At 37.3% G+C, this 17822-nt stretch overlaps 1 protein-coding gene across 3 annotated transcripts in view; it reads right to left on the bottom strand.

The window, feature by feature from the left end:
• Positions 1–17822, bottom strand: part of PPP3CA (protein phosphatase 3 catalytic subunit alpha) — a 182273-nt gene that overhangs the window by 51839 nt on the left and 112612 nt on the right. For all 3 annotated transcript variants that reach the window (XM_027894442.1, XM_027894443.1, XM_027894444.1), the window contains exon 3: positions 1501–1625. In XM_027894442.1, the coding sequence (XP_027750243.1) occupies positions 1501–1625 (125 nt within the window). The remainder of the gene's footprint in view (positions 1–1500; positions 1626–17822) is intronic.

Here is a 17822-nt window from a genome sequence, read left to right as displayed (position 1 = left end):
TCCAGTATGATAATCCACAAGAATGATTTAACTCACAGTTCACTGTGGATCAGTTCTTAAGAAAATCATGAACTCAAGCTCAAAAAAATCATGATCAAAGTGCTGACTTCAGTATGAGTCTAAGTCCTGACTACATTGATTTTTGGCAGGTGAGAAAAAACCTTGCAGTTCTAAAGTTTTTAGAGCATTTGTATTTGGAATAGCATATTTCTATTTGCAAAATGTGCCAAAAGATTCTGTTAACATTTAAAATTATGTTTTAAAATGAACTAATAAAGCAAAAGTAGTTTTACTGTATTTTATTTTTAAGGAACTTCAAACTCTTAATATAACACTGGCAAGATAATGCACTGATCTATTTTACACATTATAAACAACTCAGCTGCTTGGCATTATATATTTTTATATCAGCATGGCAACAGTGTACTAAGACACAGTACGTAGAATGAAATAGCAGTTTATGTGTTCTCACATGATGCCATCTTATCTAGTCACAGACACGTATCACAGGATCTACATTGCTTCCAACAGATAATGGGCATTCTCTCCTTGACTCCCCCTCTCAGAGGGAGTTCAAGTCTGAACTTTTCAGAGAAAGCAGTCAAGCTGTAGCTCAAAAGCCCCCAAGGATTTCTGACTGACTGCTCAATGACTAGATCAAATATGACCTAGACAAACAAATCCAGATCGGGTTTTATTCAATAGCTGTGCACCTCATCTGTCAGTCTGAAAAAGCATGCAGTAACACTGAACAGAAGAAAAAATCGAGGTTGTTTTATGAGCACTGGAACACAGGATTTATGCTTGGTATTCGACTTGCTTCTAGTCAAAGGTGGACAGGTGGCATAGGACACTGTTTCTTTCACAAGCCAGCTAAAGATGTTGTTATTTGACCTCCACATTCTACAACCTGACACTGGAGTCTTGCACCAGGTCTCAGCACCACCAACAGGGCACTCATGCATCACTTCTTCTCCGTGGATTCAAGTGCTGCATCAAAAACCAGAGATCATGCACTCCTGCATGTCATATCTAAACAGAACTTATTCATTCTCTCCAGCACAGCATGTTACATTTTGTCCCATTTACTTCCCATCTAGTCCTTCAGTTTTTGTAAAATTTCACATCCAGGAAACCCAGATCAAATAAACCTACAAGTCAAACTAAACCATGGGTTGTTCATTTAGTTTTTCTGTTATGTCTCTTTTCTAATACCTCATGTCTTCATCCTATTTAGCTTGTGCAAGCTGCAGAGCGACTTGCCTTATCTGCTATATTTGGACAGCCACTAGTTAGCACCAAGGTCCATTCTACATCAGCTTTCCAGCACAGATATAGTGGGATTTGGCTGGATTCCAAGCAACCTTTATAAAAACACCACCAGCAAAACTAACGTGATATTTACAAGGAACCTCAGTATTCCTGAACTAGTTACAATACTAAATATACATAGTAGGCTGCAAGCAGTTTTACAGCCTAAAACAGAAATCAGAAACTTACTTCAATGCTGAAGTACCCTCTGTCCACGTAGTCCCCCAGGAAGAGGTACCGCGTGTTGGCAGGAGAACCTCCCACTTCAAACAGTTTCATCAAGTCAAAGAACTGGCCATGGATGTCTCCACAAACTAGAAGAGAAGAGGAGCAATATTTAGATCCACCATGCAAAGATCATCTTAGGCACACACATTCCAAAGTCACTGTGTTCTAAGAAATGCGTTGTGGCAATTCTGTGCATCATTCCCTAGTTAAACAACCGGTGAGCACTGGCAGAAGTGCTCAGCAGAAGCTGCTTTTCTATGATGTACATCCGTATTTGTGCATGCAAAAGGCTACCAAGTAATTAAAGGAGAACCATCAGGTAAATCTAGTCTATAATTATTTTCATAGGTATCTGTCTTTTCCTCCTACTGCCCACCAGAGCACACAGTACTGGCAATAGTGGTAAGACAAAGCAAAGTTCCCCTGAAAGAGAGAACATGTTCAAGCAAGGTTACTTTCTTTTAACATTACTCTTCTATTTTTTCTAGTCTTAAACCCAGAGGAACCCCAATAGGCTTTCCATAAAATGCAAAGGATGCCGCTGATTAAACCGACACACTTCTGACTTCTGCTTTCTGTACAGAAAAACTGTCTGCTTGCTTTCCCAAAGCATGTCTTACGCAAGAGGACACTGGTGTTTCATGTTTTAACCTCTACCCCTTTATTTAACCTCATATAATTGTGATTTGTTCAACTTCACTGCAATAAAGTCAATCTATCAGGCAGATTCCCTAGAAAGAGCAGCCCCGATAAACGTGACAGACCAAGCACAAGTGACACACAGCCTGGCCTAAGCGGGGATGCCTCTGTCTGTGCCTCGGGCAAGAGCTTGGCTCGGTTATCTTGTGAAATTGCAAACCCCCTGGTGGGTGATTTCAAGCATCTGCAGGAGGGTAGGCATGGCTTTTGGAGGACACCATGGAAGCCTAACTTAAAGTGCTGCGTCTAAACCTGCTTTGCTTTGCCTTGTTTTCTTTCTTCTACCCAAGGGAGGAGGAGAACTTCCCAAACTTCCCACACACATACGTTGTTTAGGGCCAAGCCCGGGACTTTTATGGCAATGATTCTTAACACAGAAGATGCAAACAGTCGTGACTTACTGAGATCAGTTTAGACTGGTTTGCCTTTTAGTGATTCAAAAAAAATTAATCTGATTTTCAAACTCTGAGGGTGATTATGAAGTAACTGAAGAAAACCAAGGAGCCAAGATAGGCCTTATCTGGCAAGAGCAGCCCAGTTTCAGTAGAATTCTGATGCTCTCTCTGATGTAGTGGTCTTCTTCCATCACAGATAAGCAAACCTCACATTTTTCACATGCCATGGAGAAACATGAAGTCACACCTCCATTTAGATATAAAAGGACTATATACAACAGCTGTAACACCAAAACCAACAAATCCACAGTGCAAAGTGTTCACACTTTATTGTCTTTCACCTCAGTCCAGTGTTGCGTTGTACTTTTTAACTTGTAACCCTTTTCTTTAAATGTATAAACTAATAATAGGACCTATGTAGTGTCATTCCATCAAAAAAAAAAAAAAAAAAAACCAAACACCAAATCCAACCCCTAACCAAACCAAAACCAACCACCCACCTACCTTCTGAGTACAGAAAAACCCAACCGATGTCCCAGTCACTGCTTTCATGAATATTTATGTGAAATTGGTGAGAGTATTCACGACTGCTTACTAGCTGATCATTCTGCTGTGATAGTAACATGATATTTTCCTCATAAAATAGCATATTTTATCTTATCACCATTGTGCTATATTGTATGATCTTTTTCCAAGTTGATTCCCAACTGTGAGTTTCAGATGACAACTTTCATGCTAAAAGCCATCAACAGTTACCTTACCTAAAATTAATATCTGTCATTAATTATGCAAAATAAATACTATTTAAATCCTCAAGTGGTATAACACCACCACTGTTTCTCTAAAAATAAAACCCCAAAACTGTATCCCAAAAGGAATTTTTCAGTAACATTTTTATTTGAACACATTAATCTACCAAACCAATACACACTTCTTGACTGTACTCCTCTGCATGGACACTGTGGGAAGATTAAAAACACGTGTCGCATATTGATGGCCAGGCAATCTGCTCTCCTAACTTCCAGCAGAAAAGCTTTTAGTTATATAACTGTACAGCTCTACCAATTATCGCCCGCCCCCATTTGCTCCAACTGCAAAAACCTGAAGTTGAGCAAGACTGAAAGATTTTTTAAATGGATTTAATTTTTGTACTTTCACTTAAAGCACAAAGAAACTAGACTTTTTTTTTTTTTTTTTTTTTTGGTATGCAGACATGTGAACAGGTAAATACATTGAGGCCTGAGGCCTTTACAGAGAAACCAGAAAGGTTAGAAAGCTTTCTCCAAGTAGTTGTATGTCCATGAATTTGACAGAAGTCAGAAAAGCAGTGAGCAAATCAGTGAAGACGACAGAAATAAAAAGCGCAGAGCTCTGCAATCCCATGACTTCCAAAATCCTGAACTGGTCTTGAGAATTGATACTAGATGGATATTCCAGGCATTTTGCACAGAGCAGCCTACTTCTTTTAAAATTGGCAATAGACACAGAAATGTATCCAGGAAAAAAAAAAAAAAAAAAAAAAAAAAAAAAAAAAAAAAAAAAAAAAAAAAAAAAAAAAAAAAAAAAAAAAAAAAGACAAAAACTCCCAGCCTAAGATGGAAAGCTGAAAAGCCCAACCCTCAAAGCCAACCTTGCCAATTAAAGTAGTTCCAAAAGAGAAGCTTAAAATCAGCAGGTAAAAGCAGTAGGAGGAAGACACTCAAAATTAAGAGTTAGCACTGAGATTTAATTTATTATGGTAAGATCCCAGAACTCCAACTGAAAAACCACGCTGTTACATACAGTTAATCCAATCAGTATTTTGCCTGAAATAGCATGGAATATCTTAAGGATCTCACACTTTCCAGGTCTGCATGTATAGACTAGAAACATCCTTGCAGTGTAAAACTCACATTCTGATGAGTAGCTTTATTTACAAATAAATTAAAGGGCAGTTCTGCCTGCATACAGTACTGTGCTCCATTTATAGTTTGAAAGCAACTGTTTCTAAAGCTATAGTTCTGTCACCTTTCTTTTCCAACTCTAAATTCTTACGAACCTCAAATCTGGAAGATTTCCCTGGAAGCTGAATCAAATGCTTTATCTTTCATTAAGTGGGGACAGAAGAGATTCAGCATTGTATTTCCATTCATTCAAAAACATCCATCAGCCAATAACTCTGTCATAGTCTTCCCATCTTGTGTTCAATAACAAAGAACCACGCAGCACTGTCCCACCAAGAGCCCACAGGAGAGGTTCCCTATCCACTCCACACCGCTTCTACAAAACTAAGTCCACACCCTTCCTCCTTCCTGCTACAGGAAAAAAAATTTAAAAGCACACCACTTATTATATAGCAAGGTTTACTCTTTTACAAGCATTACCATTGGATCTGTCACTCTGGTCAATTTTGCCAGACAAGTCCTACTTGCGCAGGTCCTTTTTTGGTACTGGAGCACTTGCTATCAAACAACACATGCAAAGAGATATGAATGTTTTTCCATCAAATGACAAGAAAATAAAAGGCCAGCACAGTGAAGCAGCAAATTCAATTCAAAATTAAGATCTCCAGGACCAACATATTATGGATTTAAACTATGGACAAAGTGAACATAAAACATGGTTTGTACATGTGTGGGATTAACATTAAAAGCAGCTCTGTTTGTATAAAAAAACACTCAAGAGGAGGAATTCACATATTTTTCAGTATCACTGATTCCCCAAAAGTGACATCAAGTCATGGCCTCTTTACACTCATCCATTTATGATAACAAAGTCAGCTGACAGCAATTTTTTCTCCCCTAAAAAGACTGCTTTGCTTAATTTACCCAGTGCTTTTCAACTTCCTTTATTTTCTTAAATTGCTGCTGGTCAACAACAAAACAGTGTTTCCACTTGCTTACTGTTTTCAGGAATCAGTTCAGGAATCAAACATGTTGCTCAAGAATTTGTCTATCTGAGCCTGCCAAGAGCATACCTAACCTCTCAGGGCAGCAAGCCCTAGAACTGCACAGCACAGTCGTAAACAGATGTTTTAAGGTATTTGAAGCTGATGAGCTGATATCCCAGTCTTCGACAAATTAATTGTTGGCACAATCAGAAAGTTTAAGAAACACTGGTTATTTTTGGGCTCCTTGGAAATTTATCTCTGTTGAAGAAGTTTTCAGGGAAGACATGGGTCCCACCACAAGATTCAACTTCACAGGACTGTCCCTGTAATTACTAAGAAATCATGTTTCTCAGCAGCTTTTTCTGCTTGTTGTGATGACTACTTTGATCCACTACACCATCTTAACCTATAGCACTAGAATTTTCCCAATGTAAGTGTCTATAAAATACTATTTTATTTTAAAAATAGTAATTTTGACATGCGGGACAGATGGGAGAAATATTTTTGTCATCCTAGTACAAATGAAATTATGTTTCTGATGGCTTCACTGTGAGGATGTCTCCTTGTTTTGTGTCAAAGGAACAAGCAATAATTGAAACAGGAGCCACTGATTTCAAGTGGTACTAGTAGTGAAGGAAATCCAAAGCTAAGCAGTGGGTTTGCCAGTTATTTATAGATGACAAAGTGGTGTAACAGTGATTTAGAATGCAGTGTTTGTTGGCATAAATAAAAAGACTGTGAATACTTTTCACATACCTTCCATCAGATAACTAAATGCCCTTCACTACACAGAGATTCAGTCCAGAGATTATTCTGTGTGGTTTCCCACTCCAACTGGATATTAAGAACAAAATTTATGTTCATAGTACATTAAACACTGTCAATTCAAAAATTCTCTATCTGCAACAGTTTGGATATGCTGCACTTACGGATATGCTGCACTTATTTTCTCATTTATAATATACTTAATTGGTGCAACATTACACTCTGATAGTAAAGTACCATTAACGTTTCAAGTGAATTTCCATTCCACGTATCACAAGATTATACTCCCATCTTCAGATGCCATCAGGTATAAGAAGCAGATATGCAACACTATCACCGGCTTCTGAAGCAACATCTGCAAACATGTACGACAATTAACAACAACAAAGAAAAGACCCCTTTTAAACCACTATGTAGGGAATATCCATCACTTGACAACTTGTTCTTTACAAACACTGAGCTAGGGATGTTTTTGCACCGAGAACCAGGAGACTGCTTGAGCAAAGCAGCACACGATTCTGAGAAACCTAAAGGAGAAAAACACCCTACTGAGTTACACTGCAGAATGCAGACTGCAAATCCCACAGAAGGTTGCTCTGTACGATGTTTGGAAGTGTTTAGCTGCTTACCATTCCACTAGTGAGCACACGCTTCCAAGAGCTTCCTGCTTTTCAAGGACACCTGGTACTTATAAATCCTTACTGACTAAGGAATGAGTGCACCACGTAAACCTGCATGTGTATGAGCTGCTTGTGGATAGTTCTATATAGAGATCTACAAAATAAGATGGTAAAGAGGCTGCATGCCCCAATGAGAAGTATGTCCTAACCATTTCTCCACAGAAGTAGTCTGAAGCAATGAAAAGTTACAAAGGACTAAGCGAAGTAGCCAAGTGAGGAAGAAGTGCTTACAAGCAACAGTGGACACACAAAGGCAAAACAAAACCATCCAGACCAACTTTTGTAGCTGAGTTGTCAAAGACTGGCCTGTCTTAGACAACCGATAAATCTGAGGGAAAACACCCGTAAGAGCTATATGCATGAAATTCTCAGGTGCTTCAAGAAAAACCACTTTATTGTTCCTGAAGGACTAAAGTGTTAACCAGGAGGCTCGTGTTTTCCTCAAAATTTAAGCACAAAATCACATATAAGGGTGATATGTCCTTGATTATGCAATCTTTCAGCCTGAATGAGCTTTGTTTCCAAGTGTGCTTCAGAGAAACGTTATATATTGTCACAGTAATATGAAATATTCAGAATACCACAGTTTTATTCCACACTGTTTGCTTTTTTTTTTTTTTTTTTTAAATTGCTAAAGAAAGAACAATTTTCTTCCTTATTTTTTTTGGAGAACAAAAAGGAAGGGGAAGTACAAAATAAAAGAAGAAACTCCAGAAGTTTTTGTCTGTAGCTGCTCAAGACACAAACTCTGTGGTTAAGTTACATACATTGTTTCATCGTCATACAGTTCTGTTCCCAAGTGAGATGTTTAAAGAACCTGCAGACTTCATTACTTACTCAAATTAAATTCAGAATCATTTAGCTCACTAAGTAACTAGTCCTAACAAAACTACAAGACTAAACATAATGGGCTTTCCTATGAATTTTTGTTATACTAGGTGTATTGAACAACACAGCTCTATTTCCAAAAGAAGCTCATTCATATTCATATCTGGTTATCTAACATGATTATAACAGGCTTTCATCTCTCTTTTCCCTTCAATCACTGCATGCAATTTGATGAGTTTATACTACCAGAGTGAACCGGCATTAACAAAAAACTGTCATCACGTATTTTCATAAAGAGGCCTGTTTCACTGAAGATAAAACCAGAAACCACTAACCATACAGGTACAGCAAAGGAAACAGCAAATGAACCATCAAGGCCACATTTGCCAATGTTGTTTGGTTGTCAACTTTCCTTCTCTGTACAGAGAAAAAACCCCACCAAAACATATTGGAAAAAGCTGTTTTCTGTGCAACACACCAGGACACTACACTGTGTTTTGCTGTGCCAACACTTGCAACTCTAGTGTCGGTAAAGATCACCCACACTCACTCCTTCTAATAGGAATTAGTTTTCTCCCCCCATTCCCTGAAGGCTAGGACAAATTAATGACACTTGATTTGAAGAGCACAGTGAAAAAGAGAATAAGAAAAACATCACATCAGAAAAGACCTTCAGGACAACAGTCATTAATATTCTGTGGTGAAGCAAAAAAAAACCCCTAACCCAGGCAGCAGCAAGCCCTTCAAGATGTTAAGCCTAGAAAAACCAAGCTTTTAAAAATAGCTCCCCAATATTACTTTTTGTGTCACAATACTATTTGCAGTGTCTCTAAACAAAATAAAAACCAGGTACATAAGTCTAGCCATCAGAGGAGTGCCTTCCTGTATGAAAGATCAGAAGCAACGATCTCAGGAAACAGGCTCTATCAAGTACAGTAAAACCTACACTGGCAGAGAAAAATCCCTTCCCTCCATGCCCCTACCCCAACTGAATTTTTCAGGAGAGTAAGAGGGTATCCCAGCAGCAAGGTGCTTAATGACAATTTTTAATTCCAGGTCAAAGCCACATAAGAGAGCTGTAGTAGAAAGGAGATAGCAATCTAGTGAATATTTTACAGACCTTTTTTCCAAGATCAGCAGGGATAGGTGCTTTCATCACATATACTAGAAGATGCTGAATTAGGTCACAGAGGCAGGAAGAAAATGTGATAGGACTAAAACATCATTCATTCCCATACACATCAAAGAAACAACTGTCTCTTCCCCTGCCACCCTCCAAAGTCAGCACTGCCCCTGAGCATCCTCCATAGCAAATATAAAAGCAAGCATCCTGTCGTTATCTCCTGTTAATGGACCCTTAGCATCAGGGAGCAACGCATATTCCACAAATAACCCCATCAGAAGGATTACTTGTAAGGAAAGTGCTTCACTGGTGTTTGGGTCAGGATTTCCAGCTCATATCCTGAGATCAAGGTTATTTATAGCAATAGGAAAATTCTCTTATCCTCAGTTTTACAGATGTAAAACACAAAGGCCCAAGGAATTTTAATAGTTTATAAAGTCACAGGTTTGGTCAGCAGGAAGGCAGGGATAGCCCGAGAGAGAACAACACATCCTCATATTGCTTCATACAATTCAACACACTAGAAGACAACCCTTTCAATGAGGAAGGAAGGTCCTGCACAAGAAGTGTTCAGGCACAGCCTGTTTTTAAACACGGTGTTCCAAATGAAATTTAAGGAAGGTGAAATAAGGCAAAATGAGAAAAGGGTTTCTGAAGAGGAAAAGCTCAAATAATGCAATGTTTTTTGTTTGGTTTTTTTTGTTAATGATTTAATTCAACACTTAGGATCAGGTTTCTTCACAATTACTTTTTTTCTCAGCAGCATAAATCCCAACCCCAGTAAAGCTAAAACAAAGGCACTAGTATTACATGGACACAGTGATAGTTCTATAAAACCCAAAGAAACCCTTGGTGGATAGTATCCTCTTTTGCTCTTCCTAGTGTAGAATTTTAGTATTACCCTCACAGACTGCAATCCAATTACCTTCCAAGCACCCAACAATTTACAAAATTTTAAAGGTAGCATTATCAGCATGTCAAGCTTCAGTATATGAATGCCTAGCATCTAAAAACCCAACCACAAAAACAGTTCATGTTGGCTTATAATACAAGTTTTCCATTTTCACCTGGGGATAACATTTGCTGTCATAGTTTCCTCATTTTTGGCCATCACTGCCCTGTTTTATGCTTCATCTCACACCCATTAGGGATTTTATTAAGAATCTGAAGCAATGCTCCATGACAAAGAACATCCTCCTTCTTTCAGTGATAGTCTATGAATTCCTAAGGTAAGGGAAATCAAGTAACATGCAAATTTGCCCAATTCTAACTCAAGACACAGATGATGATTTTTTGACATTATAGAATCTAAATTCCATAACCAAAGTCTTATACAAACCTAATTCTGGGTGAAAAATGCTTACCCTTTCAGGAAAGTGCAGTCAAGCAAAAGCTCTCCATAGTAATTTCTGTCCTGGTAAAAGGTCTTATGACAATTAGTTATAGGAACCAGTGCAGGGAAGAGTTGACCACATTCATTTCCTCTTGCTGAAAACATATACCTAAACATGATCTTGAGTAGGTGGTTAAATCCATATGCTGATCCTAAATCAACATGGATCATAGAATGGATTGGGCTGAAAGGCACGTTAGAGAACACCCACTTCAGAAACAAACTTGTATCCCTTAATGGTGATTATTAAATAAACACAAAGAAGTCATGGTGATGAACTGAATAGCCTTAATTATGTTTCTTTGTATAACCTTGTTGTTAGATACATAACGAGTGCATGAAAGTTAGAGAGGATTCTGGGTAGCACTAGGGGTGGCAGACAAGCAGATTTGGGCTAGCTCCTGCACTGTGCTCCTCAAGCAAACTAACCAGGCTCTCCCAGTATATTGTGAACTGTTTTCCTAATGTCTGTCTGAGGGCAAAAAAATCCCAAAATGTCTGAGGAGGGGAGGGACAGGAAAGAAGTATTATTTTGTCAGACATCCACAAACCACATCATATGCAGTAAGTTGTTTTGGGAGGTGAGTGCTGCTATTCAGAAACAGAAATAAGAAGAAAAGGCCACCAGGTTGCAAAGAAAAAAATGGTGAAAAAAAATGGGAAAAAATTCTATTACACTGAATTGGCATTTATGGCACTCTTCTGGTCTGTAGTCCAACAGCAATCTCAAATATGACATCCTTTCAGACTTCTATAATATAGAGTTATCAGACAGATTTTTAATGATTACAGACCAGATATTCCAAGGGGAGGTAAATAAGTGTTTAATACGTCACCAGTAAGTCTAACAAGATTTCACTGGCATTTGATTAGGTTAAATCTGATATGCGAATTAAGTGTACATGAATTCAGTATCCCCATCCAAGGATCTTCACCACTTTACATTTTGCATTTGCAGTATAAAGGTCTCTGCTGCTTGAATCAGCCAAACAGATCAGCCAAATGTCAATCATGCAATCAGAATATACATGGCCTGAAAACATCTCCAGCTACAGTTCCAGATGAGAAAAATAACCTCACAGACTTGGGACTTTAATAAAAAGTTGTATGTACAGATATCAAATAAACTCCTGAGTCAGTTTTTAGTATTGCAAGGACAAGATTTTCAGCAAGATCAGAGGATCTAGCTACAGAGTTCATTAATTCTGATAGGAGCTGTGTGATTACTTCTTCCATAGCACTTCCCAGATTACCTGCTTTCAAAGAATACGGAACATCACAGCCCTGGACATACACATAATCTAAATATGAAACAGTGTTTATGTGACCTTAAGATATAGTACTTTAAATTATAATGTACATGCATTTAAATGAGGCATTTATAATAAAGGAAGTACCTGAAAATACAATCCATTTCCTCTTAAAGCAACAACATGTTTGCTCTTCTTCGGAGACTGGTGTATGAACTACTACTACGTGCAAGCATAATACTTTAGCTCTGTAAGGAGCATTTAAGGAGAAGAGTCCTGCTTAGTTACTATTACTTACAGTGCAAAAAGGTAAATCTGTATTTTAGCAGGAGATGTTTATCCTTCAGAACCTCACTGGGCTAATATCAGCTGCACTTCAACAACACACTTGGATAACCAAAGACATGCTCATTATATTAGACCACAAAGCATATACTCCTTTGAACATTTTACGTAAGACAATCCTGTCAGAGGATAATGCTTTAACAGGGCACTAAAACATGAGCATTTCCCTGTTTCTATTGCAAGCAACTCGGGTACTGGTGATATTTTTTTAATACAACACTATGTTCATGCAGGGATTGAAGTTAAGCCTTTTTTTAAGAGAACTTTTCTCTAACTCCCTTGCTCTGTAGAATGATTTATTTTTCAGAAAGAACATTGTCTACTTTTGGCTAAGATCAAATACATTAACAGTTCCAATCATTCCAGAAAATGTTCTTTCCAACTGTAACTACTACAATACTAACCCCCAAACCAGCCTAGATTAGTTTACTTTTGCCCTGGAAAAAAAAAAAATCCTATTCGTGGTTTTAAAAAAATTGCATTTATTCTCCTCATCTCTCTTTAGCATGCACTTCCTGCAGCTTTAAATCCAGCTCACAGTTGTAGAAAATAAGGACCCTGGAGACGTTTATGGTGAAAAATGATTTGACAAAAGCAGTAGTTGGAAATGCTCAGTTACAGGGTATCTCTTCTACTTGAAATTCTTTATCTAGTCCTATTATGTGTGGGGTGTTTGTGATTCCTCATTAACACTAAAATTCAGAGAGAAATGCCACTTTTCACCACCACTTACAGGCTGCATGGTTCCATCCCAAGCTGACCTCTGCCACTACGAGCTTCTGGCTCAACAAAGCTGTGCAATCTCTGGTCAGCGTCAAGTTTAAAACCCAAGGAAGAGCTCAAAACCACAGACCCTTATCAAGGCAACTCCAGGAATCTCTCTGACCAGAATCCTTCACTAGAACAATGAAATCACCAACTAAAACAGTGAATCATCATGGGAAGCTGCACATTCATTAAAACAAAACAAAACCTAGTACTACCAAAAAAAAGTGAAACCCAAAATTCAAATGCCAAATGAAGAGAGTCAGCTTTCTCACACATTCAGGGTAAATGCAGTAAATTCGACATTACAAATTTTCTTGCAATAAAATTGCTGTCATTGGTAAGGAAAACAGCCACCACACAATACCCCATTGTGCTTTTGAGCAATCATGTCTGCATCTATCCTGGGTTTATAAGTTTTATGGGTCCAGAGATACTTCCTTCCAGATGCTTAAATTTTACATTGTTGCTACCAAAAAACAAACAAACAAACAAAACCCCACCACAAAACAAAACAAACAAACAAGAAAAGACAAAAAGAAAAAAAAAGTTTTAAAGAAATTGGTAGTTATTGTCTGAGAGTCAATATTACCACCATCCATGTATCGTCAGACAAAGTTTGGACTCCAGCACCTGGCAAGAAATCATAACTCCAGTTCAATAGACCCAAGCTACAAAAAGCGGGACCACTCAAATTTCCTATTCCAATAATTTCTTTGTTAATGTCTAATTCCCTTTGGTGTTTTTCTACAACGAGTAGCTTAACTGCCTCCTTTACACCAGAAGAATAGTGGACGTGCTATCTTCTACACTGAAGACGTATTTTCGTGATGGAATTTATATTATTTTTTAATGCATGTTTTTGGCTATTCTCTTCCTTGCTTGCAAGCACGCAAGAGGTTTTATTCCCCAGAACATGTTGCCTAGATTTTATGAAACAAAATATTTTGCTCTCGTTACAGATTCCTTTACGAAGCACAGATTGCTGCTGCTGCTTCTCCCTTGTCATGGTTGGTACAACTGATTGGTCAAGTGTTGCTCTCAGCAGTCCAGCAATTCAAGGGAAACAGTTCTCCTGTGGATTTGTTACTGTCAGCTGAAAAATATGCACCAAGAAAAAAAAATCACACAATTTGCACTTCATGGACTTTTCAGGCTTCTTGCTACTCCTCTGGATTGCAATAGCCTGGTTTTAAGTGACTGCAAGGCAGACATCTTTCAGGGACATAAAAAAAATAAAATTCTAATGTATTCATATGTTTGAGCTTGCCTGCGCTTAACTGGAACAGCAGAAATTGCTTGGCAGTGTCTTTTTTTAGCCTCTTGTATCTGGCCAAATAGTTAAAAAATACCTCTTGGATCATAAACCTGCATTTATTACACCCAGAAGTCTTCATATATTCTGGGAGTTTTATAACCTATGTTTTCATTGAAAATTTCATATGATTTTCTTGTATATCTATATTTCAAATTTATTTATTACTGAAGTTGGTAGAGAAAATTCAATAAAGATCTTCAGTCTACCTAATATAAATAGTCTGCTAGAAAGCTGAAAAGCATGTGACCAAAAGAAAAAAAAAAGTAAAATCAACAGAAGCTTCTTATAAAAAAAGGAAGACATATAATTGTGACTAAAAATACGAGTCAGTGAAGACAGGACCTTATCTTCAGAAAACACACAAGTAAGGTAATCAGGTTTCAGAAGATCATCAACCACAAAAGAAGTAATTGTGTATCTGTCTTTTTGGTGTCCAAGAGAAGCAGGGATATCTATGCATCACAGGAAGTAGAGCTGATGAATGTGCTATGAAAAAAGGAGAGCTGGAAAAAATGGGCTTTAAACCCGTTTTTCTCCTTTTTCATGCTGCCTTGGACAACACACAATTCTAAAATTAAAAAAAAAAAAAAAAAAACAAAACCAATCCAACAACTAATTCTCTAAATTCAAAAGAATGTACATAGAGCTTGAAAATTTTTCCACCAGGGAACAGTGTGTGTCACCTTTCATAAATGTTAGTACTTTAAGAACTATAGAAATCTAAAAGACTATTTTAAGATCTGAATACATGAAAAAAAAAATTATCTGGGTAATTTCAAATACCTTTTCAGTTTGGATTAAAGACACACTGAAACTGGACCACACAGGTAAGACATAAAACACTGAAACTGTTTTGACAATTTCTCCTAGAGGACTGGGGATTAGAAACATGCCATGGACACCATTACTGTCATCTCTTCCATCAAGGACTGACAAACCAAGTACACAGCTACAGGGAATCCCAGGATCTGGGCAGGGTCTAGAAGATCCTCATCCAATGTTAGAAGAATTTGAGCTGTCCCTTCCAAGCAGAGTAAGGAACAGCTTCCAGTCCAGAGCTTCAGCAAGAAAGGACTCGGAACTTTCTTTGCACCCTTCTTGTTGATCTACTCTTACAAACAAACAGCAGCAATAAGGTAATTGAAAGAACAAAGCTGCCTCAGACTTCTGCAGTCTAGCAAGCCTTCTGCAGCAGGTACAAATATTGCAAAAGTCCAGAAAGTAGTTTTCTCATTTTTAACTTTTAAAATTATTACAACAAAGTTCTACTACAGGTATTCATATCTCTGCTAAAAAAAAACAAACACAAACAACCAAACCAAACAAAGAACAATAAATAAACAAAACCCCAACAATAACAACGGAAAAAAATCCAACCATAAAAAACAACCCTATTTAAAATGCACAGTCGTAGTGAGCCATCAGTAGCAGCACAAGTAAACAACAAGGATCAGATGTGATTTGCACTGAAGCAACAATTCTTAATATTCACTATACTCCTTGTCTCAAGATTGTTCCTGGCTGGCTTACTGTATATAACTGAATACAAATAGCTATCTTAAAGTAACTCAACTAAAGGACATAATTTCTGCAATTTAAATAAATTAGTGGGCAGTTTACAGCCAAGAGACTTATTATCATTCAGCAGTCCCTTTACAATAAAATCTTTATTAATTTATCAACTCATACAGATCTCATTTACAGACTGTTGCTTCACTTCAGAAAAGAACACCTCCAGAAATATTTGCAAAGGAGAACAAAATACCCAAATAAACACTTACTACTTGTTTTCTTTGTGGGTTTCCTATTCAGTTAGTAGATGTCATTATCTTTCTTGCCTTTCTTTAATTATAGTGTCCTTTAAGGCATACATGATGATACTGTGAAACACCAAGAGAGTCTCACACCCCTGAAGAGGCATTACAAGACCTAGTCATTAAGAACTGGACTAACCCTGTCATCTTTCTGTAGATCTTTCATATTAATGATTTGTAGGATTTTTTCACACCTGACTAGCCAAAATACTTTGCCAGATTGAGGTTCTGTCTCTATTAGAGGTTTTTGTTTGCCACCTACAAGACTATTATTCTGTGAAGTTCCTTTTTAAGTAAAAGGATAAAGAACCACCATTTAAGATAACCTTTCAGTGGACTGCAACACTGTGCTCTTCAAGGCAGCCCTTGAACAGGGATGCTCTAATGATCTAGGTTCATTAAGTAGAAAGATATAAATCATCATTACAGCAGGAAACAGACTGCAACATTTAAAACTAAATTACAGACAATGCAAGCAAGCGGTAGGCTGCAAAACTTGGCTTTTCTGTAAAATAAAAAATTTAGCAGAAGGATCAGCACCAGTCTCTTTTGCTACTTTAGTTTGCTGGGCAATCAGAAAATATTTCTGTATTGTAAATGGCAACAGTAAAAGATTTTAATGGGTAACTTAAAAAGTCATTTCTATTCCCTGTAGCTTCACTTTAGTTTTTCATAATTCTTATGTACAGTATTCTACTATTCATTATTGGCTGACAGAGTTTTTGAGTTGCTAACCAGCACGAAGTAATTTTGTTAGCATTTGAAAAAACAGAAAGTTATTTCGTATAAGAAAGTATCTTAGTTTTTAAAATGCATTTTAATTCACTAAACTTCTAGAAACCAAAAATTCAGATTTTGCGACTGCTGAGGGATACATTCCTCAAGCCAGAGAATGTCAAGAGAAGAGGAAAGCACAAGGTGCAAGAGGAGCAATTTCTGAGCTGGAAGAGGTCACTTAACCTGCTCCACAAACTTTCATCAAAAAGAGTGATAACTCTACACAAGGAACGGTAATTTTCTACACTCAGGAGGAAAAAAAAAAAGTTGTATTGTTCTTCCAAAACTATATGTATCCCAAGCAAAATATATATCAAATAACACAAGTAAAAATGTTTGTTTCTGCTACCTGGTTAGGTAATCCTTTTAGGATGAAAAGGGTTGCTTAAATACAAATGAAGGAAAATATACTGATTTAATCAAACAGTTTAGCTGCCTGTTGTTGGCCAGACTGTTTAGGAATGGCAACAATGAGGGGTTCAGTGTGGCAGATTTTGCAAGAAATTACAGAAAAAGCAACACTAAGGAAAAAAATATGATCATGCAAATATATCTATACACTTTTGAAATCAAGTACAGGCAAGGTGTTAAAAATTGTTCTAAATATGTGTTTTACAACTGTAATTTCCTACTTTTATTTTACTCTTTCCCTTGTGCTTCATTCCACCCTATTTTTCAATACATCAGGACAAAGATAGCACAGCTACAGTAGAAAAGAAGGAAGGGAGAAGGTTTTTAATGTCCCTGCTTGTCCTGAAACTTGGACTGCATCAAAACCTGGGATACCCAGAATCGATTTTCAGTCTCAACGCAGGAACAGGTTCATACTTAAGTGACAGGCCAAGAACAAATGAAGTACAGATGTGAAAAAGATTCCTGAATAGAATTTTGAGACAACAGCTGTCATCTAATAATCTACTCCCATCATTTTTTAGATTATGTAAACCAGAAAAAATCTGCCATTCTGAAAAGAATAAGTAAACAAAACCAGTGTATATTCAAAGTCAGAATCAAGTTTCATGTTTAGTTTAAGGTCATTTTTACAGAAAATGGGTCCTCTATAACCTTCAGTCTAATGCTACCCATATGCATGAGTCATATATAGATTTTGCATCCCAGACAAAAATTCTCCCTCATTGCTTTCCTTATATTATTAGACAGAATTTTATTTCAACAGAAAACAAAAAGAGAAGCATGCAGTTGTTTATACTGAAAACTATCAGGAAAAAAAAAAGTGGAAAATTGCAGCTTCACAACACTCA

Source organism: Empidonax traillii, unplaced genomic scaffold (genome assembly GCF_003031625.1).
Source record: "Empidonax traillii isolate 1590-97213 ecotype Southwest subspecies unplaced genomic scaffold, ASM303162v1 scaffold427:size767076, whole genome shotgun sequence".
NCBI classification, from domain to species: domain Eukaryota; kingdom Metazoa; phylum Chordata; class Aves; order Passeriformes; family Tyrannidae; genus Empidonax; species Empidonax traillii.
This window is presented reverse-complemented; position numbering and strand designations above follow the sequence as displayed.